The 23,081-nt window shown below is 34.4% G+C and overlaps 4 protein-coding genes across 5 annotated transcripts; 1 reads left to right on the top strand and 3 right to left on the bottom strand.

The window, feature by feature from the left end:
- Positions 1-120: 120 nt before the first annotated feature.
- On the bottom strand, positions 121-2,522 carry LOC124455348 (RNA-binding protein 38-like). Of its 2 annotated transcripts, none has more exons than XM_047006008.1 (4): positions 2,003-2,522; positions 1,785-1,905; positions 1,479-1,524; positions 121-883 (listed from the first exon to the last, which is right to left on the bottom strand). In XM_047006008.1, the coding sequence occupies exons 1-4, from the start codon at positions 2,174-2,176 to the stop codon at positions 457-459; spliced, it is 768 nt and encodes a 255-aa protein (XP_046861964.1). In that variant the 5' UTR covers positions 2,177-2,522; the 3' UTR covers positions 121-456. The 2 variants fall into 2 exon arrangements, with proteins under 2 accessions (XP_046861964.1, XP_046861968.1); XM_047006012.1 differs by having other exon boundaries at positions 121-850.
- Positions 2,523-3,408: 886 nt separating this feature from the next.
- LOC124455324 (adenylyl cyclase-associated protein 1-like) lies at positions 3,409-6,363 on the top strand. Its single transcript, XM_047005999.1, has 13 exons — positions 3,409-3,568; positions 3,724-3,792; positions 4,046-4,123; positions 4,231-4,284; positions 4,372-4,461; positions 4,541-4,626; positions 4,706-4,811; positions 4,881-5,031; positions 5,107-5,327; positions 5,453-5,576; positions 5,644-5,726; positions 5,879-6,022; positions 6,169-6,363. The coding sequence occupies exons 1-13, from the start codon at positions 3,536-3,538 to the stop codon at positions 6,247-6,249; spliced, it is 1,320 nt and encodes a 439-aa protein (XP_046861955.1). The 5' UTR covers positions 3,409-3,535; the 3' UTR covers positions 6,250-6,363.
- A 156-nt stretch (positions 6,364-6,519) lies between these two features.
- On the bottom strand, positions 6,520-11,094 carry LOC124455288. Its single transcript, XM_047005978.1, has 8 exons — positions 10,780-11,094; positions 10,661-10,714; positions 10,431-10,593; positions 10,204-10,336; positions 8,833-9,100; positions 7,768-8,688; positions 7,329-7,423; positions 6,520-6,743 (listed from the first exon to the last, which is right to left on the bottom strand). Exons 1-8 carry the CDS (start codon positions 10,781-10,783, stop codon positions 6,612-6,614), a joined length of 1,770 nt encoding a protein of 589 aa, XP_046861934.1. The 5' UTR covers positions 10,784-11,094; the 3' UTR covers positions 6,520-6,611.
- A 200-nt stretch (positions 11,095-11,294) lies between these two features.
- LOC124455251 (DNA mismatch repair protein Msh6-like) lies at positions 11,295-23,023 on the bottom strand. Its single transcript, XM_047005944.1, has 37 exons — positions 21,793-23,023; positions 21,207-21,312; positions 21,016-21,122; positions 20,677-20,930; positions 20,388-20,442; positions 20,274-20,312; positions 20,105-20,164; positions 19,953-20,027; positions 19,469-19,545; positions 19,167-19,216; positions 19,031-19,081; positions 18,849-18,925; positions 18,394-18,468; positions 18,216-18,287; positions 18,048-18,138; positions 17,870-17,946; positions 17,431-17,467; positions 16,930-17,051; positions 16,740-16,811; positions 16,435-16,543; positions 16,035-16,098; positions 15,846-15,944; positions 15,589-15,669; positions 15,331-15,426; positions 15,154-15,244; positions 14,914-14,968; positions 14,682-14,782; positions 14,139-14,368; positions 13,811-13,882; positions 13,585-13,645; positions 13,276-13,488; positions 13,076-13,163; positions 12,685-12,774; positions 12,157-12,311; positions 11,954-12,091; positions 11,623-11,690; positions 11,295-11,538 (listed from the first exon to the last, which is right to left on the bottom strand). The coding sequence occupies exons 1-37, from the start codon at positions 21,838-21,840 to the stop codon at positions 11,469-11,471; spliced, it is 3,426 nt and encodes a 1,141-aa protein (XP_046861900.1). The 5' UTR covers positions 21,841-23,023; the 3' UTR covers positions 11,295-11,468.
- Between the last annotated feature and the right edge of the window lie 58 nt (positions 23,024-23,081).

Here is a 23,081-nt window from a genome sequence, read left to right as displayed (position 1 = left end):
ACAAGAAACAGAAAACCAATTTGAAATTGCTAGATTTTTTATTGACATTTAAATTGACATTTAAATTGACATTAACATTAAATAATTACATTTATATTTTATCATTTATTTGTGTTTTTCGGTGAGGGTAAAAGTAGGAGAATAGGGTCGTACGATAGCGAACAAACAATACAGTTTTGCAGTTTAGCAACTGTTAAGAAGATTAGTATTGACAACACGTTACAAACACAGTCTAGGACTTCACATGTACAATAGACGTTTAAACAAAATAGATTATAATTACTGCATTTAACGTGACCAATTTATGTAGATTTGCAACAACACGATGTAATAATATATTCTCTCGTCCGAGGACTTTGAAGGGATTTAACGATAGTGAAGTATGTATCAACGATTTCCATATGATTAAATTTTAAAATTGGTTTCCAACAGTCATCTCCATGTACATCCTTGAAATCACTGATTAACAAGCATAGGTTGGCTGCTAGCCATTCCTGAAGTGAGACTTGGTTCACAATTTTGTACATTTTGCACGTAGAATTGGGTATGTTGACACGTGGACATTGCAAGAGGCAACGTTCCGACGGATGGAGGTGGTGACACTGGTTGGATGTAGGTTTGCGGGGGGAAACCTGGAGCACTTAGGATCACCTGGCCGGCTGGTAGATAGTTCTGATCATACAGTGTACCCCCGTAATACACGGTCTGACTACCAAGATACGGAGGATAGTCGAAGAAAACTTGTGCCTGCGCGGGAGGGCTCATTGGACCGGTAATGGGACTCATGGGTGTTGGTGGCGAATTGGGTGAAGTCATAACGTACGTTTGTTGGCCATTTGCAAACATCATACTAGTGGGAATCACAAAAGGTGGGGGCGACATTCTACATTATTTCAAAGAACAATGTCATGTATCCTATTGATTTAACTGTGATGTTTTGGTGATTTGACGTAAATTGTACGAGTATTTGGACACATTAATTATATTTCTAATATAAAAAAACTACAATGAAATATGTGCAATTGATATTTCTTCAACAACTCTTCATGCACGTTCATTGATACTTTTATTTTATATTTGCAAGACAGAAAAAAAGGACTGTTCATCTACGCATGCTCAAAGTCTGCATATTGAAATAGGATAAGGTTGATCATGAAATAAAGTGCTCTTCAACACATGAACTGATAGGATTTTATTAAGCAAAGCTTGCCTTTATTGACAATGTTTTAGCCTATAATTCCACCCAGATTATGAACAATTGGCTTGAATTGCCAAACAGACTTTATTAGTAAATATTTGCCTTGAATATTTCCGTTAGATAACAGTGCGTTTATTAAATTTTGTCAAATTAGTTTACAAACAAAACGCAAAGACAAAAAGTGTAGAAGTGAAGATGAACATGTACCAAAAGGGAGAATCGAATGAACAGAAATACAACTAAAATATGAATTATAATTTTATAGCGTAAATTGACTTACCCGTACGATTTTCCTAATGTCCCGTTCGAGAATATTTTTCCAGTGCCTAAATATAAAATTCACATAAGTCAGTTGGCTGCATCGTCAGTTCCATGTGATTAGTTCATTAGAAGCACAATGTTCAACTTCCTTTTCTCAGTGTATGCTTTGTATCGATAATTGATATTTAATCCAATCCTACAGGTGCAACGTGGAATGCAAACTTTTTAATATATGTATGAGGTAAAAAATTCTCTTACTATTCTTTTAAAATCTTTTCATTAAAAAACTTAACTCATACAAATATTGCTCTTAAGAACAGTTCACCTTCTTTGGTTTTCTTTTTCGCCCCAAGATACGCCAATTGCACATTTGCTCTTCGACCATCAATGAGTGGTTTTTTATTTTCACATGCTCGCTGGGCGCCATGTTCATCTTTCATTGTCACCTTAAAATTTGCAATTTCAAAACCATAACTTCATATTCAAATGAATTGAACGCTCCCATAAACATATGTTTGTAAAAATATAAATATTAGCACTTACAAAGCCGTAACCTTTTGAAGCATTGTCATTTTTAGAGCGAATAACCACCGCTTCTTCAATGAGCCCAAACTGAGCGAAATATGTTCGTAGCGTTTCGTCGTTCGTTCCATAAGGAATATTACCAACGAAAAGTTTTGTATATGTCGTATCCTTTTTCGGACAAGCTTTACTCATTATACAAGGAGAAATTGTAGTGGAGCAACTCGTTTGTGAAACCTATACAGACGAGCAGTCCGAATACTCGTGTTTTTCCTCTTTCTTTGAGAATGAAGCAGTTCCGTGGAATGACCTTTCCAGGTGTTTTCAGATTCGAGCGCGTTCAACGGTATTTCTACACATTACGTTCCAGACTTAAAGCACTGCGAATAGGAAAGAGGTTTAACAGTGTAATGTCAGAAAACAAACTTTTAAAGTCTCCAGTTTAAAGAGGGTAAATCTCTAGGCCAATAGCAAGATAATCCACACTGCTCCCATGGGAACACTGGATAAATGAAGAATAGTGTAAATACCGAAACGCAATTGTCCCATAATTGCAAAGAAAAAGCAATGATTGGACGACAAGTGTCGCAAAACAAGAGACCATTCACATCAGCTGTTATACACGATTGTTCCCCTATAAAAATGCAAATTTTTGCATGATTTTTCGTATAATAACTGTCTGAGACTTATGCAAACGATTTATCTAAAGTTTGAACTTTAAACTATGGCTCGTCCTTGATGGGACATTAGCTATAATCACAAAACAGAACAATTTATAGGATTCAACCGCAACCATTAGAAAATAATGTTTCTGTGGGACTGAATATAGGCGTATGGAAATAAATGCGTCTAAAAATATTGGATTAACGATTGGGATTAATTTTCGACAGATTTTAGTTGTGTCTAAAATTTAAGAATTACGTGAATTTAGGCTGAAACTCTGCTACAAAATTATAGCCAGGTGGAATAATTGCTAACAAGTGACAATGTAAGTTCAATTCAAACTACAAGAGATTATTTATTAAAAAGATCGAATCCGATAAAAAGCTCACAGCATTCAGAACATCTCGAACCAATCATGACACTGCAACAACACTTGCACATACACGTTTGGACGTATTTTTTTGAAAAAAAGTAATTGTAAAGATGCCGGTTGTTTTTTTCTGAACCACAGGATCACATTTCATTGATTTGAAGTATTGAAATAAAAATGACAACTCAATTGCAAGATTTAGTTGGGCGTTTAGAAATGGTGGCAACTCGACTAGAAAATTTAGTAGGAACCACCAACAGTAACAAGCAGAAAGAATTATCAATGACATTGAATAATTCAATAAAAGTATGGAAAAAATCGGAGAATTCAGAGAAGAAACGCCATATGTTTGACATAAGCAAATCTCGAACAGGTACCAATCCCTTCACGTTTTGACGTCATCTCGTAAAATGTATATTTCATAAGGCGATTAGAAGCTGCCTTGATCTTTCATCTATTGTTTAACTGACAACTCCTGGATTGGAATTTTTCCGATACTTTCTTACGGAACATTTTATTTTATGGCAGGTGTATCAGTCACAAGTTTCGACGAGGTACAAGAAAAATATACGTTCTTTTTTTCTTGTTGAAATGTCTCACCAAGTGGTCGCGACTTCCTTACTATATGCAGAATGTGTACATATACGTATAAAACACTCGTTCCTTCTTTGACCAAATCTTTTGAAAATATTGTTTATGTCATTCCTAGATCTATAACGACAAAGTTACTGCCTATTTGGATCTGTCGGTTCAAATTGGCGGCGATGTAGCAACACAGGTGTGTGGTGATTCAGTATTATTACACTTTCCTTCTTCCTGTTTTGGTAAATGTGTATTTTGGGTTTCAGTTATTTTACAACTTTGCTATAAATCGTTACAATCGTTATCAAAATTCAAGCCAAACAATAGGAGTTGTTGCAAGAATAGAGCAAATGGCTACTGTCACTTATTAATCTTAAAGCCCACAGTATGATGTGTTTATATTGTACGCCCTCTTTGTTGACGTCATGGTTTATATTTTTACATTTCAGGCTCAACTCGTAAAGAAAGCGTTTGCAACTCTGAGAGAGTTACTTTGTACTGCAGAAAGCAGTGCCAAACCATCAGATGTACGTTGATATCTTTGTTTGCTCATGGTAGATTGATTGGTATCTTAGAAATTATACTTGATAAAGTCAAATTGATATTAATCAATTTGATGTTTTATTTTCAATAGGCCAATATGCCAGGAGTACTAAAACCACTTGCAGATTGCATTCAAGCAGTTTCAGTAAGTCAAAATGGATGATCAGATTATTTGAGTTGAAAATTACGCATTCAATCCTTTTGCCCTGATCCTAAAGCATTATTTTCATAGAATTTTCGTGACCAAAACAGAAAAAGCTCATTATTTAATCATATATCAACTGTAAGTGAAGCTATTGGTGCTCTTGGTTGGGTTAGCATGGTAAGTGGTGTTCAAATACTCAAACCATGTAAATTCAAGCACCTGTTGATGTGAAACTTATGAAGAATTACCTTTAAAGTCTCCAAAACCAGGGCCTTTTGCCAAAGACATGGCTGATGCTGGGCAGTTTTATGGTAACCGTGTCCTAAAAGAATACAAGGAAAAGTATGCCATCTTTAATCTTAAAAACTTTGCAATACAATCACCAACAATTGTTATAATATTTATCACACACTTACTGTAGGGATGAAGTTCATGTACAATGGGTGAAAAGTTATCAAGGAATTTGGACAGCAATGATTGACTATATTAAAAAACACCATACAACTGGCTTAACATGGAATGCTAAAGTAATTATTTATACCAACCTTCATACCAATGTTATTGGTATCTGTCTAAATTGTTTATGATTTTTCTAGGGTAGTGCACCTCGTGCACCGGGAGGTGCCCCACCTCCTCCACCACCAGTTCAAGCCCCTGCTTCTGTGACATCCAGTGGTGGTAGTAGTAATGGCAACAGCCGAGCTGCCTTGCTTGATGCGTTAAACCAAGGTTCTAATGTAACAGCAGGTAAAAGTGTATGTTAATACTGTATATCAAAGAAATTATGACGTAGTTTAGAAATCTTTTTTTTGTTTGTTTTAGGCCTTAAGAAAGTTACCAATGACATGAAGACACACAAGAATCCAACATTACGAGGGAGTAGCAAAGTGCCCGGAAATACTGGTGCTGTCAAGACTGGTAAATCTACTGTTTTTGCTCCTAAGCCTTTTCAAGCCACCAAATTGGGAACATCCGTTACTCGACCAGTCAGCATTAAGAAACCGCCCAAGAAGGAGTTACAAGGGGGGAAGAAATGGATTGTGGTATGATTAAATATGTAACCTCACAAACTTATGATTAACAGAGATTTTAATCTATGACCTTGCCCTCAAAGTTTTGTGACCCAAGTAGTTCTAGATATATGATATAACTTATTGAATTTTCACAGGAAAACTATGAAAGTAATCGCAATATTGTAATTGAAGATACAAACATTAAGCAAACTGTTTATATCTATAATTGCAAAGATTCCACTATTATCATCAAGGGAAAAGTCAACTCTGTCACTCTGGGTAAGCTTGTTAGTGAAAGATTCCAATCTTGTGTATCTTTTTAAAATCTTCAACTCTTTCTCCGTAGATTCATGCAAGAAATCTGCTGTTGTGGTTGATGATTTGATAGCTGCCCTGGAATTTGTCAATTGTCAAAGTGTACAAGCACAGGTAATATCAAAATTTTTGTGTAATAAATTTACTTAACTGAAGTAAGTTACAATGCGGCTGAAGTTCCAATCAACATCAGGTCACTCCTGATGAAGAAGATAATGTTAAATTGTTCCTGGTAACCTTGTACATCTTAATTTGACGTTTTTAAGATTAATGGTGATATTCCACTTGTATCTATTGATAAAACGGACGGTATTCAAGTTTACCTGAGTGCAAAGTGTAAAGAGGCTGAAATAGTTACAGCTAAATCATCTGAAATGAACATCCTCCTTCCAAATGCTGATGGAGATTTTGTAAGTGGAGAATGTTGTTATGATACAAAATGAAAAATACAAAGTGTTTATCACTTATAATAATTGTGGATCCTTTCATCCATGTGAATGCTTTTGGCAATAAAAACCCTTTGATTGTTTAAAATTTATTTGTTTTACAATTTTAGAGTGAATATGCATTACCAGAACAGTATAAGTCACAATGGAATGGTAAAGGTTTTACAACGGTCCCAACTGAATCTACATAACTAGATATGAATTGCTTGCAATTGAAATGAACAGAATTGACAATTAATTCTTATTGCATATTTTATTCTTGTCAAATTAATCTTCATTAAAATTTTTGATATTTTTTGTATGTATCTTTTGGTATATTTGATATTTAAAGCCAGACTAAAGCATGAATTGCTTCTAATTTGCATGCCTCTATCACGTCTTAGGATGATTTTAAATCACAAACTACTTTATAATTAAAAATAGACCAGCACCTGCAAACATCAGTATAAGCTAAATATGAATTTATTATTGATAAATTAATTAATTTATTCTAAAACATAATTATAAATTTTTATCAAACTACTTTATACAAATATTTCGGAAAATCACAAAGTCACCCTACAGCCTTTGTAAAAATGTCAAAGGCTACACTTAACAATAAATCTTTGCCGACATGAAAAAGAATAGGAACAAAAATTTCATTTTTAACTTGCCGTCTTAGTTCTTGAAAACGAGTTGGTGGTAACTACAAAGGAAAATAGACAGAATAAAGTTTTGATGGCACTTAACAGTTTTAACATATTAATAAATATATAATAGTCATCTATTATTCTAAAAGAATGAAGTAAAATCAATAAAAATATGGAATATTTAAAATTTAAAAAATCTTTGATTTCTTACATAAACGACTCAAGATTTCTAATCGTGTTACGAATCTTTGAAATGGGTAATTTTAACAGGGCACTATTGAAAAAAACGTCAAGAAAGCCCCCCATCTGATAAATTTAGTTCTGCAGCACTGCGTACGATGTACAGTTAGTCAAAAATTACAACAGCTTATTCGTGAATATATCTGCATTTGAATACTCCTTCTTAGCAAATGAATTGTTAATCAGAGTTATAACGTAATTACCTTGAGATTCATAACCAATAAAAATGATTTAAAAGTATTCTAAATAATTGAGCTGCGATGATTAATTTTGACCCACACTCTTTCACCACAGTAGTTAATAAGTAAGGATCTCAATAAGTTTGGATGAAAAGATCAAATTTTTTTAAAGTTAGGCAAGCTTAAGTTTTACTATAATGTGAAATCAACTCGACCCTTCACCTTTATTGGGAGAGGCATCTCCTCAATTAGCTCATCTGACGAAGGAAGAAATCTACGCATCCGATGAATCGATTCTTGTCTCCTCACTTCGTTAGCTGTAGAATAAAGAAAAAAAAGATAGGCTCCGGAGCAAATGAACATAACACTACTGTTGGCAAACTGTCGGTGGTAAATTTCTTTCCTTTAACAAAATCACAAATTTTCGAGTATTTAAGCTATTTTGCCATACAACCAATCTCAAACTAAGTAAAATTTGGTATCCACTAGCCCGTTTACAGTACAAGCGTCTCTCTTTAAACTGAGATTTTCTCTCAATTATTTTACTACGGGTATATTCCAGATAGAACAGACATATAATAAAATAACGGTCCAAAAACAGGAAGGTGTTAAGCCACTTTCCACGAGTGACTAATTAATTAATTTAAGATCATCCATTTACCTCTCAAGACTTGTTCCATTTTCTCATTTTGCTCCTCTATCTCACTCTTGCTCAACCAATATCGTTCAATGACGTCAAACTCGCGCCTATCTTTAGGGGCTGTAAAATCCTCAAAATTCCGCGCGTTGAAATCCACGTGATTCTTAAAAACAAATTCTTTCGTGATATTAGGCAGAGAGGAATGAATCCTTGACACGTGGGAATTTGATGGATGATGAAGTTCTATCATAGATCCCCAGGGCTTACAGGGGGTATTTTCCACCACGCCATCCGGGATACCATCTAAAATGACGTCAGTCCTCGATCGGTTGATTAGAAACAAGCTATCGTTCATGAAAGTGGGTCTATTCTCAATAATACGTTTCTTCCAAGGAAGCTGCTTTACCTTCCGTCTACGTATTCTAACGCAATGTTGACACTTGATTTTTGAAGGTGGTGGACTCGGATGAAAACGTTTAGCTAGCCAATCACTGACTGGCTCGTCTCTGTAATACGTCGGTCTTTGAAAAAACACATACTCACGTTGACAACGCTGTAATAACGGTTGCTGAGGATCTGAGGATGTTATCGATCCATGAACAGGATACTTGTATAGTGAATAGACAACTGTCGAGTCAGATTTCTCACTTTTCTGAGAAATGATAGGTTCAGATGGATCAATTTCTTGATCAATTTCTTCGGTGAGATTTTCTACTTCGGCTAACTGATCGTATACGAAAGTCGCTTGATCGCCAATATCAGTAATGTCGCTGCACACGGAGGTTATAGAGGAGGCGCTTGAACTTCTTTTGAATGAGGACACTGACTTATAACTGTCGCTGTCCGAACTGGATGTATAAGGAGGTCCAGCCAATGCAAAACTGGAACGAGTAGGCAAAGCAATACTGGAGCAGCTTATAGAATTATACAACAAAGACATGCCTGCCAAAAAAAGCAAATAAAAGTTTTAAAAAGCAAGCAAAAAAGAAACGTTGTACATATAAGAACTACAGCTACATGGACTTATTGAACAGCATCATTTGTTCATAAAGATAATTAACTTTTCTTCAAATGGGAAAACTTTACCTTTCGAATTGTCAGAAATATGCAAAGATGGCATACTTCTAGAAAGTCTTGTCAAACTATCTTCACAGTTGTATGTAATTTTGTCATTCGCCATTCTCCTGATTCCAGAAGAAAGGCAAGTATCAGAACACTGTCCAAGTGATAAATTCTGAGATTGTGATGAGTCGTGGTCTTGTTTCATATTAAGCTCATCGTTTGAGCAATGTTCTATTTCAATCGTCGAAGACATAAGAGGTCTTTCAATTCTGCTCCACGCATCAAAAGATTCCTATGAAAGATTACAAGATCTTAAAGTTCTCAATATATATTATTTATACCTAAACAAACATTTTGTATTTTACTTGGTACAAAGACTGTTTTGAATGTCTAGTCGTCTCTGCTCACACTGTAAAGTTTAATCATCGCTCATCACCACTTTCACTGATGTTGTTTTAAGATATAGAGTAAAGACTGTTCTCATTTTCTGTTGTTCATTCATCACTGCCTTCACTGACACACGTTATGTTAGTTTATATTTTAGATAGTGTTAAGGCTGTTCTCATTCTCTGTTGTTCATTCATCACTACCAACACTGACACATGTTATCATAGTTTATATTTTAGATAGTGTAAAGACTGTTCTCATTCTCTGTTGTTCATTCATCACTACCAACACTGACACACGTTATCATAGTTTATATTTTAGATAGTGTAAAGACTGTTCTCATTCTCTGTTGTTCATTCATCACTACCTACACTGAAACACGTTATCTTAGTTTATATTTTAGATAGTGTAAAGACTGTTCTCGTTCTCTGTTGTTCATTCATCACTACCTACACTGACACACGTTATCATAGTTTATATTTTAGATAGTGTAAAGACTGTTCTCATTCTCTACTTGTTCATCATACCTACACTGACACACGTTATCATAGTTTATATTTTAGATAGTGTAAAGACTGTTCTCATTCTCTGTTGTTCATTCATCACTGCCTACACTGACACACGTTATCTTAGTTTATATTTTAGATAGTGTAAAGACTGTTCTCATTCTCTACTGTTCATTCATCACTACCTACACTGACACACGTTATCATAGTTTATATTTTAGATAGTGTAAAGACTGTTCTCGTTCTCTACTGTTCATTCATCACTACCTACACTGACACACGTTATCTTAGTTTATATTTTAGGTAGTGTAAAGACTGTTCTCATTCTCTGTTGTTCATTCATCACTACCTACACGACACACGTTATCTTAGTTTATATTTTGGAAAGTGTAAAGACTGCTTTCGCTCTCTGTTGTTCATTCATCACTACTTAGAACAACACACGTTATCTTAGTTTATATTCTTATTTTTCTATACAAGCAGTCTTACATTATATACTTACACTTATGCTGTGCGTTGATATTGATCCTGGAAAGATGAAGCGAATAGAAGGACTGCAATCAGAGAGAGAGAAACTCGATTCTAAGTCTTCCAATGTGTCTAGATGCCTTTCAATGAGCTGAACGGAAAATAACCTAAATAAATAAGTCACGAAAAGAAAACACTCAAAAAACATCTTATCTCATATGCCTTTCAGGATAATCTAAAATCTGAGTGCAAATACGATACCTTGGTCGAATAAAAGTACTGTAAACGTAGTAAGAACCAAATAAAACCCTCGCAATGTCATAAAACACCCAAAGCATTTGGATAATCAGTAAAGACTTGAGATATTTTATCGTGTTCCAGTAAAATTGACAAGCATATTCTAGGAATTTACTGAGCATTTTCACTAAAAATATACAAAAAACATTTCAAAGCAGAGTCACAACCAACATGCCTTAATTCTACACCCTCACCTAGAAAAATTCTGAGGTTGTAGAAATCCTCCACAAGCACTATGTAGGTTTTCACTGGGGAAAAAAGAAAAACTGCATGGAAAAATTGTCTTGTAAAAATGATTGGATTTTTTCCTTACCCATATAAAGAATCGGATCGTCAGTAAACACACAAGAGATGTTTCTTGGCCCAACTGTAAAGGAAAATAATTGCAAAGCTTATCACCCAATTTCACAAATAAGCAAAAAAAAAACATTGCTCACCTCTTAAAAAACAATCTTTACTAATCTCAGTTTTCTCTGCCTCAGACAAAACAGGACCATTTACAATAGGGTTTATAATCAATAGCACAAACAAAATGGCCATAAAAAGCCGAAAGACAACGGAATTCATCATTTTTATCAATTCGCACATCGCCGTTTTCGAAAAATGTACACGTTCGGAAATGCAAGCCGCAATAATGGAATTAACTGTTGCTATGCAACGATTGTTAACAAACAATCTCGGACGTCACAAATTGCATTTACGGAATTGTTCGACAACTTCCTTATATGGAGAATAAACACTGCAAGCCCAGAATACTAAAATCCGTGATCAAGATTATGATACAGAAGAAAATGCTCGCGTTTCTATTATAAGAACAATTACTTAAAATTTTAAGTTTGAAACAGTATCAAAATTTTAATTCTTTCGGTTTGCATATTCTACTAAACCTACAGCAACAAAACAAAACGTCTTTCGTTTTTCTGATATTATCAAAGAAAATTTACTTGTCAAACATACACACTCACAACAAGAGATGAAATCTTCATAGTCCTCTTGTGCCAATTACCTCAATATTTTGTGCGTCAAAGGCACCAACTCTCTAAGATTGTTATTTTTCTCACACGTCAATTTCCTAAATATAGTGAAAAAACAGCAATATAAGAAGAGTTTTGGTTGGTTTGTTAAACTTGAGTTTATGAAACCCCTTCAAAAATACCTGAACAGCTTAATTCTTTCAACATTTTCTTCAAACTCTTTTGCTTTATCTATTGCTAGACGGATAATCTATGAGAAAAACGTGTAATACGTGTGTGTTTTTTAAATATACTCCATTCCTTGTGCACTAGATCTAGAAAAAGCAGAGCTGCTACATGTTACAACGTAAGAAAACCAACATTAACTAAATGTATAGATAATATATATTTCTGTAACCTTCAAACTAGGTCTTTTCATAGATTCAATGTAAGTCTTCATGAAAGAGTTAAAGAAAGCCTTGACTAAACTAAATTATTCAAAGATCACGTGATACCAAGGACTTCGTAACTAACCTCTTCAGGAATACAAGCCAGCCGTGCAGCATTAAAACCGTAACTCTTTGGGCAAGCTCCACGGACGAATTTGTAGAGAAAAGTAATGGTTTCTTGACTTGGATCTCCGGTATCATCATCGTTTTCAACCATACATGCCTAAAAGAGAAAAGTCCTCAAAGGTATTCATACCTGAATATATAAACATAACGTATTGTTCGTACCATATGACCAAGATGTACGAATGGATCGTTACTAAAATCCTCCACCAATGAGTGGTAATGGGTTGAAAAGAGGGTACGGCATTGGATTTCATGAGACAAGTTGTGGATAACTGCTGATGCAATTGCTGTCCCATCATACGTAGCGGTGCCACGTCCTAAAAATGAAAAAATCTAAAATCAAATTTATTTCCCATTTTTAAATGATCGTCGTTGAACATGAAATAACTGTACATACTGCAATATTAAGAGAGAAATTTATCGTGTAAAAGCACCAAAGTTTATTTGAAAACTTTTTTGAATTATACAGGTGTACTAAAAAGGCGATGGCTTTACAAAAAAACCATGTTGAAAAATCGTACTGACGAGTTAAAGCTGCAAATTGTAATTTGTCTATAATCTTCAAAAACGTATAGTAAAAAGCGTGTAAGCCTTAAATACATCCAGGTAGGTCACAGAAGTCAGTAATGAAGACATATGATACATCCAGGCAGGTCACAGAAGTCAGTAATGAAGACATATGATACAAACCTAATTCATCAAGAAGCACCAAAGAATGTTTCGTTGCATGATGTAATATACACGATGTTTCACTAAGTTCCACGAAAAACGTGCTCTCACCTACGTAACAAGTAAATCACTCAATTTGTGATCATTCTTGAGTTTCCTTTTGTTTAACGTTTAGAAAACAAGGATTGTTTACGATTGACCGTAAACGTTTGAATTTAAAAAGTTCTTTTTTGAAAATTATGTTTATTGGAGCAGACTCTCAATAACGCACACAGCTGTATAGCAAAGCATCTTACAAGATATAAGAAATAAGCGCTTAGAAGATATTCTGATTTGATGGTAATTGATTAGAGGGCTAGAGAAAAAGTTAAGGTACAAAATATACAAATCTTGATAAATCATACAGCAATACCTGAAAGAATTCGGTCATGCGCACCAAGTCTAGTAAACACACGATCCACAGGTGTAAGGCGACACTTCATTGCAGGAACATAACAACCCTAAAGAAAATCCAAATTTTTATTTATCACATTTTAAACTTAAGACAGTAAGTAATTCCTCAATCAAATTTAACAACAAAACAGAACAACGTTGCATCGATGAAAATCTTACCAGTTGAGCAAGTATCACAATAAGGCCAACTTGTCTCATCAGCGTGGACTTCCCGCCCATATTTGGTCCAGTTACAACTACACATGTACTGCAGTCAGTTGTGTTACCCATAGGATCCGGGCATCCAATAACTGTATCATTAGGAATGAAGTCACCGCCACTAAAGGTTCTACCCACGCATGGATGTCTGCCGTCACGAATCTCTATAAATGGCTAAAAGTACGAAACCGTGTCAAACTTGTATGTTGTTACAAACCATAAAAAATGTAAGATACAGTGATGTGGTAATTAACTAAAATTTACCCTCACCTTATCATCGTTCTCGATAAATACAACTTCCGGTCGGCACATCAATCCTTCGGTTTGTGTACTACAAAGACAGATATGTGATAATTGACAGTTGATAACAGTCAACGTCTTTTACAAAGACAGAGATAGGCTACCTCATCTTTGAATAACCGCTCATACAATAAACAACAGCTCAATGATTTACTGAATATTATATAAAAAGAGATAAAGATATGAGAGAACTTACCTATACATCATTAAACTTATTAAGCAGTCAAGTACGGCAAGACATTGAACAGCTTTTTCCCAAACGTTGTACCTAGAAAATACTTCATGATAATTGAATATTCTTTTTAGCAAATGTGCCTGTGTGGGCACATTTTAAGAAAGAACAAGTTAGAACAGATAGACTTGATCAAGGGCAAACACGTAGATAACTGAGCCGTTGTATATAGAGTTGGTCTAAATTGAATTTGATCCAATAGTATAAGCTCCTACTAACGTATAGTATCCATACGAAGAGCGATTTAAATTTACATTAACACCTGACATCCACCTATGTCCCATGACCCTACCTGGTGTCGAACTGATAGAACACTTTTCTCATGGTGTCTTTTAGACAAGCGTCCCTTCTCTCCTCCGCTTCAGTTAGAATTTCGTTCAATCGCACAATTTCCGGAGACCAGTAACGTTTGAAACCCTTTTTGGATGATTGTAGTTCATATTCCTGAGGAGTTTTTTTAGCCAAAGCATTTTCTGGAATCTCCATTTGATATCTGTTCTTTCCTGTTCCCCAAAAACATATCTATAAAAAGACGTAATCAAAAATTGAAAAAGTGCAAATTCGCCTTTTCGCAAAAAAATTCTAGTTATCGTTTGATTTCGTCACTGACACCACTAAACACAGGATATTAGCCAATCAAACGCTACAAATTTACTCCAATATTTTATAATATTTTAATAATATTATAATATTATAATATTATAATATTTTACAATTTACTCCAATATATTGTATATTGAAATATTCAAAAGCATTTTAATTGGTGAAATATTCTTTAGTTAAACTGTAGGAAGACGACTTTCCATCATGTTAAAATGAAATACATCACAGTCACCTTGCATCCAAGACGTCTCTTTTGTTGATCCAAATAATCATTCAATTTTTGCTTGGTCTCCTTCATGTCTGCAATGGCTTTGTCATAATCTTCATCTACACCTGCATAAATAATAAATTGTGCTCGAAATCATTTAAATGTTTTCAAGTTAATCTACAATGTTACACAAACCGTCAGGAGAGTTCACGTGACTTAGTGCACGTCATATAATTTCATGTGAGTTAAATCTAACCTGGTTTGGGGAGGATAACCCCCTCGTCTTTTGCCTTTGTGTGATCAAACGCTTTCTATGGACAAAGTAAGCAAAATAAATGATTACAATACAACATTACAGGTGAAGGTTTGCCACAATTAAATCGAAAATAAATTAAACCCAACCAGAACAAAATAACATTATAGCTACACAACAAAAAGAACACTACTTTCATTCAAGGTAAACACATGGAAGTTTTAAATGAAACTGCTTACGTACATTGAAGAAAAGCAACTCGTCCTTATAATCAGGAAAGATTCCCCCATTTCCTGAAGAATCTATACCAACAGTCATTTTCAGAAGTTTCGATCTGAAATTGTTAATTTAGCAATATTTGGTCAGTGTCACCATTATTTACTAAATAATACAACACGAAACCCTGAAACTAAGACATACTTTAAACTTTTCAAGTCATCCTCAAACAAGACACAGAGTTTTGTTGCGTTTTCAAAACCTTGCAAAGTCAATAAAAAGTCGCCGATTTTCTTTTTACTACAAAAACAAGATTTCAGAATAAATGGCAGAAATTGTTTCACATCTCCTACAGTGTCTTCAGAAAAAAATCTTAACTGAACTATAACTTTATCTATACTGAAGTGGTTTAGTTGTTGGTTACAACCATTTAAAAAGAAACTTCGATGTAAACCACATTACCTGTAAGTGATTTCGTTATAAAAGATGGCCCTACTATCAGGATGATCTTTACTCCGACCGATTGAACCCATACTATGAATTCTGATGAAAAAACAAATAATTCAAACTTTAGACGCCTTTCTATTGCATCATTCACAACACTAATATTAAAGAAAATTGGGAAACGTCTGTATTTTCTATTAAGCAGTGTAAAAAAGCTCGAAGAACTAATGATAAAGACTGCCATGATTTGGAATTATTGTCAAACACTTGCTTACTTCCGTAACAAACGTTCAAGATCTGGAAGAGTACGCAACATTTCCCGGGCTTCAGCTACAAGTGTTTGTCTTGCCATGAGGTCATCTATAGCGTCCAATCTTTAAGTAAATAAAAGTCTCAAGTACAGATAAGGATAGCTAGTGTGCATGGATAGTGAATTGTTTATTGTACAATTGAGCAATGCAAACCTGTCAGATATCGATTTGGGATTGCATAAAGGGGAACAAAGCCATTGTTTGATAAGTCGTTTTCCTAAAGAAAATATTAACGTGTTTTTAAACTCTTTACTATGCTGAAATTTAAATTGAAATTTTCTTTACAGAATTTAGGCATTACAAAATTTTTTCACTAGCAGTCCAACACAAACAGTTGACTCAGTAAATCTTACACAACATAGCGAGAAAGTCTTGGACAATTCATCCATGGAAATGGGCAGGTTATTGTAAATGGAGCTAATTTAATTGTAAAATGCACAATATTTTTTTTAGAAAGTTAGCAATATTTAAAACAAAAGGCAACCATGAATTCATATTTTATGTTAACATAATCTATGGTTTCTCTGTTATTAATGAAATACATAACACTCACCAAAGGGAGTACAACAATGGTCCACGTGTTCTAACAACGTCCCCTCGAGTGTTGTATGCACGGCACTTGGTATGACGTCAAGATTGGTCAGCGTTATACCATCTAACAACTGGAAGACATTAAACATTGACCACAGGACAACGTACGACGAAAGTGAATTTTAAGAATTATGATGGGACTTGCTGAAAAACTTAAAATCTTCTTCGATCACAAGTATGTTTTGCCAAAAATCTCGCTTTCTTAACCATTCTAATACATTGTAAAAGCCAGCATTTACATCATAAACGTAGAAGACAAGTAAGTACCATATGCTTTCGTCCTTTCATAAAAGATGAACTTTTTCTGTGGTCGATTGTCTCGTCCAACGGTTGATAGAACTACACAACAAAAAGAAAAGTTCAAAAATATGAACGCAAAAATGGAGTGATAGTGGACAAACGCTATCTACATGTTCTTTGAATTTAAAAGAAAACGCAATATTGAAATAAACTATACCTCGAATTTTTTCATTGAAATGAGTTCGTTTTCAATTAAACATTTCTTTAGATACCAAATACAAGCACCGAAAGCGGAGAAAGCCAATTCATAATCTTCACACACCGTTAGACAAGCATTATCTGAAACATAATTCATACAGGCAAGTTAAGCAATATATTATGGTAAGATGCAAGTATATTTTCAAATAAAATAGTATATGCATTTCTTAATTTTTTAGCAGCTTTTTATATCAAGCTAAACATTAATACAAATACCATAATTATCATTATTATCATAAATATTAATAACTTTTCCTGCAGTACGAGAAAATACTATAGATTCTTTTCTGGAATCTGTTTGGCTTTACTGACTGCATTAAAATTACATCCGCACCATCAACGGATATCGTAATTACTCAAAACAAAAATGTCAAGAAACCCAATGAACCAAATAATTTCCTTAATGCCTCTCTTCTTAAACAAAATAGTTGTCATCAAAAGTGACATTTGCCTTTCTTACCACCTAAGGTCATATTCTTTAATGCTTCTGGCCATTTCTGCAAAAGAAGCAAATCTTAAATATCAAGTTCCATTTATGAAGGAGCGTTTCTTCATAGAAACTTTGTAAAACATGCTGATATATTGATAGATGTAGATTGTCCATGATATAAAAAAGTCCAGAGAAGGACTGCTGCTGTTTATGTTGAATGACGTTTCTACAACCTTAGGAGTAGAAAATCTTCAGAGTCAAGAAAATTGAAGTGAAGATCACTCAAGACAATATTAACCTGGACGATCCAAATCTAAATACATGTAACGTTCGTTCCTGGTTCAAACCACTTATTGTAAAACATGCTGATGACGTGCAACATTAAAACTGCGTACAAATGTAATAAATAAATGTAGATATAGCAAAAAATTACAATCATATGACAGCAATCTTTGTGTTGCCTATATACCTGTTGCCCATCTTCCCAGAAATACTCATTTTCTTGTAAGAATCCGATTGTTTTTGCTGCTTCCCAAAACTCAGTAACTAAATAAAAATTTTACTCATCATTCATGGTGAACATACACCAACTTAAAGTTATTTATCATATGGATAAAAAAACATAATATTTCTTTATCAATACACACCGGGCGAAAGTTGTTCTTTTATTGTCGAAACTAATTCATGTTGAAGAAGAGATTGAGTTTTTTTCGTGATACAGCCACGTTCGAACAAAATCTATGTTAAAAACGGTACCAGAACAGAAGAACATATTTCCACATACATATAATGTTAAACATCCAGATTTCTATTACCTGTGCGGGAACATTACTTGCTATTAGTGTTCGAAGACGCGAGCATTGCCTATCATCAGAAAATTGTCCAATCTAGAAAGTATGTGTGAAAACGAGGCTCGTTGAAAAAATAAAGTTGAAAAGAGTTATATGGTTTCTGTTTGTAAATAGATTTATTACTCTTTCGGACGAAACTTACGTGAAACTTTCCAATGGAAGTATCAATGAAACAAACGCCATAAATACTTTTCCCTCCACAACTCTCGTCGAAACCCTGTAAACAAAGCACAAAAACTGCCAAAGCACGACAACGCAGATTGAGAATGACAGCTGGGTAACCTTGGTACTGTATGTGTTAGTATATTTACTAAGCGAATTTCGTCAATAGTGAAGGCAAAAAAATGAGTCCAACAGCATCATAGACTATCAAAATGTATTCACTCTCCCAATGTTTTAAAATTAAAACCAGTTGCAAATGTATTCTATTTGCACAAAAATTTGCAAAAGAAATTGCTAAAACTCATTTCCAATGAAGCTGCCTGACATTATTGCGCAGTAAAAGGTTTAGGTCCTTCATCACTTTATTGTGTATGTAGCTACAACGTAAAAATGTTTAAAGCCACGAGTGATAATGATCTCTAAAATCCCACTTACAGATTCCTTAATTGCCAGCAAATGTGCCGCTGCATCATCCGTTATGTCACCTTCATTGAATCGAAACATTTTAGTTGCTGTGAAAAAGACACGATCAGGATTTGAATAATGACTACAGATAACCAACGACTTTTTAACTTAAACAAACGAAACTACAAAAATAATTCTTCCAAAAAAAAAACCTTTTGACGTAATTGCACAAAGTTCTCTACGAACAACTTTCTCGCCCTTTGCTAAAAAGATGCGAATTTTAAATGAATGATGAAATTCCTTAGGTGATATTATTCGTGAAAAAGTTTGTGATAAAAAAGATATTACTTCGTTTACTCATCATTTGAGGTGTTTCTGTTTGCTCAATACGTGCAACCCTAAAATAGATAATATATTTAAACAGGCATAGACGTGTTACGTCTCCGGAAATGAAAAATACGTTTTTCATCAATTAATAGTTGAAATAATTTGGTAACTGCTGTAAAATATGAACTTGGATGGTCGTGTCCAACCATTTCTTGCTTCACAAGAGCAAATTAACCAAGAGGAGAACAGGTTTTATTCACGCAATGTTAGTTAAGAAAAACCAATCTACTGGATAGCAACACTTTATAGTTGCTTCGTCTTACTTGTAGCCTTTCTGTACTAATATATCTGAATAACGACCATAAGAAATTTCTGGAAATCCAGCATGGGCAAACTTTCCCTGAAAGAATAACAAAAGTTAAAATAAAATACTGCAAAAACAAATGAATTGTTATCTGTTACACAATTTGCAAAAAAGAGGGCTTGGTCATTACCTTTATGAAGATAGGCCAGTTTTGACTTTTATGTTTGTAGGCCCTAGTCCTTACCTTCATGTAGGTAGACCCTAGTCTAAACATTTATTTAGGTCGGCCCTATTCTTTACTTTTATGTACGTAGGCCATAGTCTTAACCTCTATGTAGGTAGGCAATATTCTTAACCTTTATGTAGGTAGGCCCTAGGCTTTACCAACATGTAATGATGTAAGGTAGGCTCTGGTCTATACCTTCATGTAAGATTTTTATGTTAATTAATATAAACTAGATCCAGGTCTTGTAAAAATATTGTAGCTAGACTTAGTTAGATACCTTCATATAAGTGAGGCCAAGTTCTTTCACAGCAGTAACAGCATCCATATGATACAACTCATAAAACTTTCCTACCTGTAACATGTAAAAACAAATATCTTTATAAATATTTATAAGTAAAGTCTTGAGAAGGCATTTTGACAAAATACAACTTTAAAGAAAAGCACAGTATCAAAATTTTCCATCTTAATCTTCCACCATTGTCTTAATCCCTGGAAGAAAGAATTATTTTAGCGATTAAGTTCTTTTTTTTCTGTGGCTCATTGATCACAAGTAAGAAAAGCATAATATTTATACTGAATAATTTTTTAAGATATTTACTGGTGTCACATCTTTAGAATTGAGATATGACGAAGGCACCTTAAATATAAAAGCAATAAATCAAATGATTTTAAATAAAACACTTCACTTCACACAAAATAGTCTCTTTCTTACATGCAATGTTCTTGAATCATATTCGGGATCATTGGAATTCCTTCCCTCTTTGTCTCTAAAATGAAACAAAAGATTACCAATATGATTTTGCAAGTTCACCAAAGGGGCACGCAATTTATTCAATAACCTAGATGTATTGTATAAAACAGAAGCAATAGATTTCTAACAATAACTAAGCAACCTTAACTCAACAATTTAAATGAATTTGATGTATTGTGGTGAAATTAGACTTAAGAAACCAACTTGTGATTTAAAAACCCCAAAACAAACAGTAATGTAAAATGCAAACCTGATCTTTTCTTCAGTAAGCCACTCTAGAGACTCATGAGCATAGACAATTGACAAATTGCCACTACTTTTGTCTGATGATGGGGAAGATGTTGCTTGAAACTTTGACAGGGTTGTTGCAGCTTTCCCTACACTGTTTTCAATCTTACTTGACAATGTTGGAGAGAGGATACTCTTGGGAGTTCTTGGGGTATCTTGGGGTGACTGTGTGGGGGACTTTTTTACACTTTTTTTCCTCTTTTTCTTGGATGAAACCTATATTATAAACATACATACACAAACCATACATAGTTAAATGAAAAAAGAAATACTACTGACAAAACTTATAAAGTCTTCCTACTTTTGGACTTTCCTCTTCACTCAAAGCTTCATCACTATCAACTTCATCAACACCACTACTGCATGATTCATCTGTGCTTGCATCATTTGGAGGTTGATATTCATCCCCTTAAACAAACATAACTTCACATATTAAAATGATTTGGTAAAAGCAGTTTTGCTTTGCATAATAAAGACATTCATCAATCATACCAGATTCTTCATCTTCTTCATCTGATTGCAGTTGAGATTTTTGCTTTTTACGAGATGGCTTCAGAAAAGAGGATGTAGCTTTACGCTTTTTTCTGCATCTGTTGAACTATATTTAGCAAAATCAAACACAATTAAAATTTCCATTTTTGTAGACTTTATTGTATGATTTTATCTTTGCATGTTATTAACATTCATTTACATGTATCTACGTGTGTAATATTGTTACATTAACAGAAAAATTCAATTCAATGGCACATGACACCACTTCCAACTTCATCTGTTATGTTAAGTTTAAGTACATGAGATGATAACTTAGGCCTTCCCAAACGCAAAGAAATTGAGTGTGCTGCAGTATCATCTACGATAAAATTTTGATAATTGATTTTTTATGTCTTGCTTTCATTTGCTCCAGCATTCGACATTTTCATTGCACGTTTAAATGTATAAAATTTAAATACAACAGCAAACATTCTTTATATTGGATACCCAACTTTCCATGTAAAGGCTCAAGTGTTGTACGTTCGCCCTCACTGTCCCATAAAATTACAAGGCGATAAAAACAAAGTTTCATGAAAGAAAAACTCACTTTCTTGCCTGTAACTTCATCATCGTCACTTTCTCCGTCCGATATCATTCGTTTACCATTTATATTTTTTCTCAAGGCAGTTCCATTATTGCTTGAAAGAATCTCTTCTTGGTCATTTTCAATAATTTCAACGGCTGTATTTCCCCTTTCTTTCCGTATTTTGGACTCACAAATCTTGGTTTTGCTTTTGGAGGTTCACCTTCAACTTTTTCTTTGTTGTTTGCCGGAATTGGAGAAGAATTGGGAGGTATTTTTGGTGGGATTTTCTTAAAGAAATGTAATAAAGTAGCCATTTTCTATCCGCGGTCAAGTAGCGCGGGATTTCGCGCGAAAATTTAAAGCATCCAAATTCCGGTAAAAAAAGAAACGACATAGGAGCGTAATCCCAGGTCCGGTAATAATTTATCGCGCAAAAAAGAACAAAAAAAAAGTAGAACTAGACTAGATACGCAGCGCGTACAAATATAAGAATGACCATAAAACGAAGATAAACCATGAGATGAACACAGTTTAAATTATATTATACATTCAATGCATAAAAGCATAATTTTCTTTTATAATTTCCTTTAGTTCAAATGCACACATGCGTAGACACATTTCCCATTAACAGGGGCCGCGGAGAGGTTTGAAAAGTGAGGCGGGCAAAAGAAGGTCGCAGAATCGGATTGTTGTTAGCAAAGTTGCTTTTAACAGTTTTATCAGGAATCGTTCAATATACAAAATTTGTTCGATTTCCTTTGTAAAGTTTATTATAGTGCGTTCAGACTGAGTATCCTGGAACGGTGCTCAGGCACGGGCATCAATATGAACACAACATTTTAATGGTGCCCGTGTATAAGTGCCCAGAGGTCTGGGCACCAGTAAAAGAGGTAGTACGCAAATACGGTGCTCGGGAAAGGGCATCAATGTGAACGACGACACCTGAGTAACGTGTACAGAGAGGCACGTATTTAACGCATGGTTTCAAAACTTGTTTACAAAGAAAAACATGAAATTATAAATAGACAAAGCTAGTGGGTACTACGTAGTGTGAAGGGCCTGCAGATTTATGACCGAACCAGGGTATCGTACTCCGGCAATCAGTCTGAACGTGCTATAATTGACCAATCTAACGTCAACTAAAAAATGAAAGTGGAAGATAAGGGAGACATGAAATACTGTCAAAAATCCATACTTATCCAATGTAAGTATTTGTTACAGCGGATTTTTAAACTTTTTACACTTTGAAAAGCAAGAGATTAGGAAAAGTGGAATTGCCCCTTCCCTGCCCCTGATCAATGAATGGTAAA

The sequence above is a fragment of the Xenia sp. Carnegie-2017 genome, unplaced genomic scaffold, assembly GCF_021976095.1.
Source record: "Xenia sp. Carnegie-2017 unplaced genomic scaffold, XeniaSp_v1 HiC_scaffold_13, whole genome shotgun sequence".
NCBI classification, from domain to species: domain Eukaryota; kingdom Metazoa; phylum Cnidaria; class Anthozoa; order Malacalcyonacea; family Xeniidae; genus Xenia; species Xenia sp. Carnegie-2017.
Note: the sequence above shows the minus strand (reverse complement) of the source record. Positions and strands in the feature narration are given on the sequence as shown.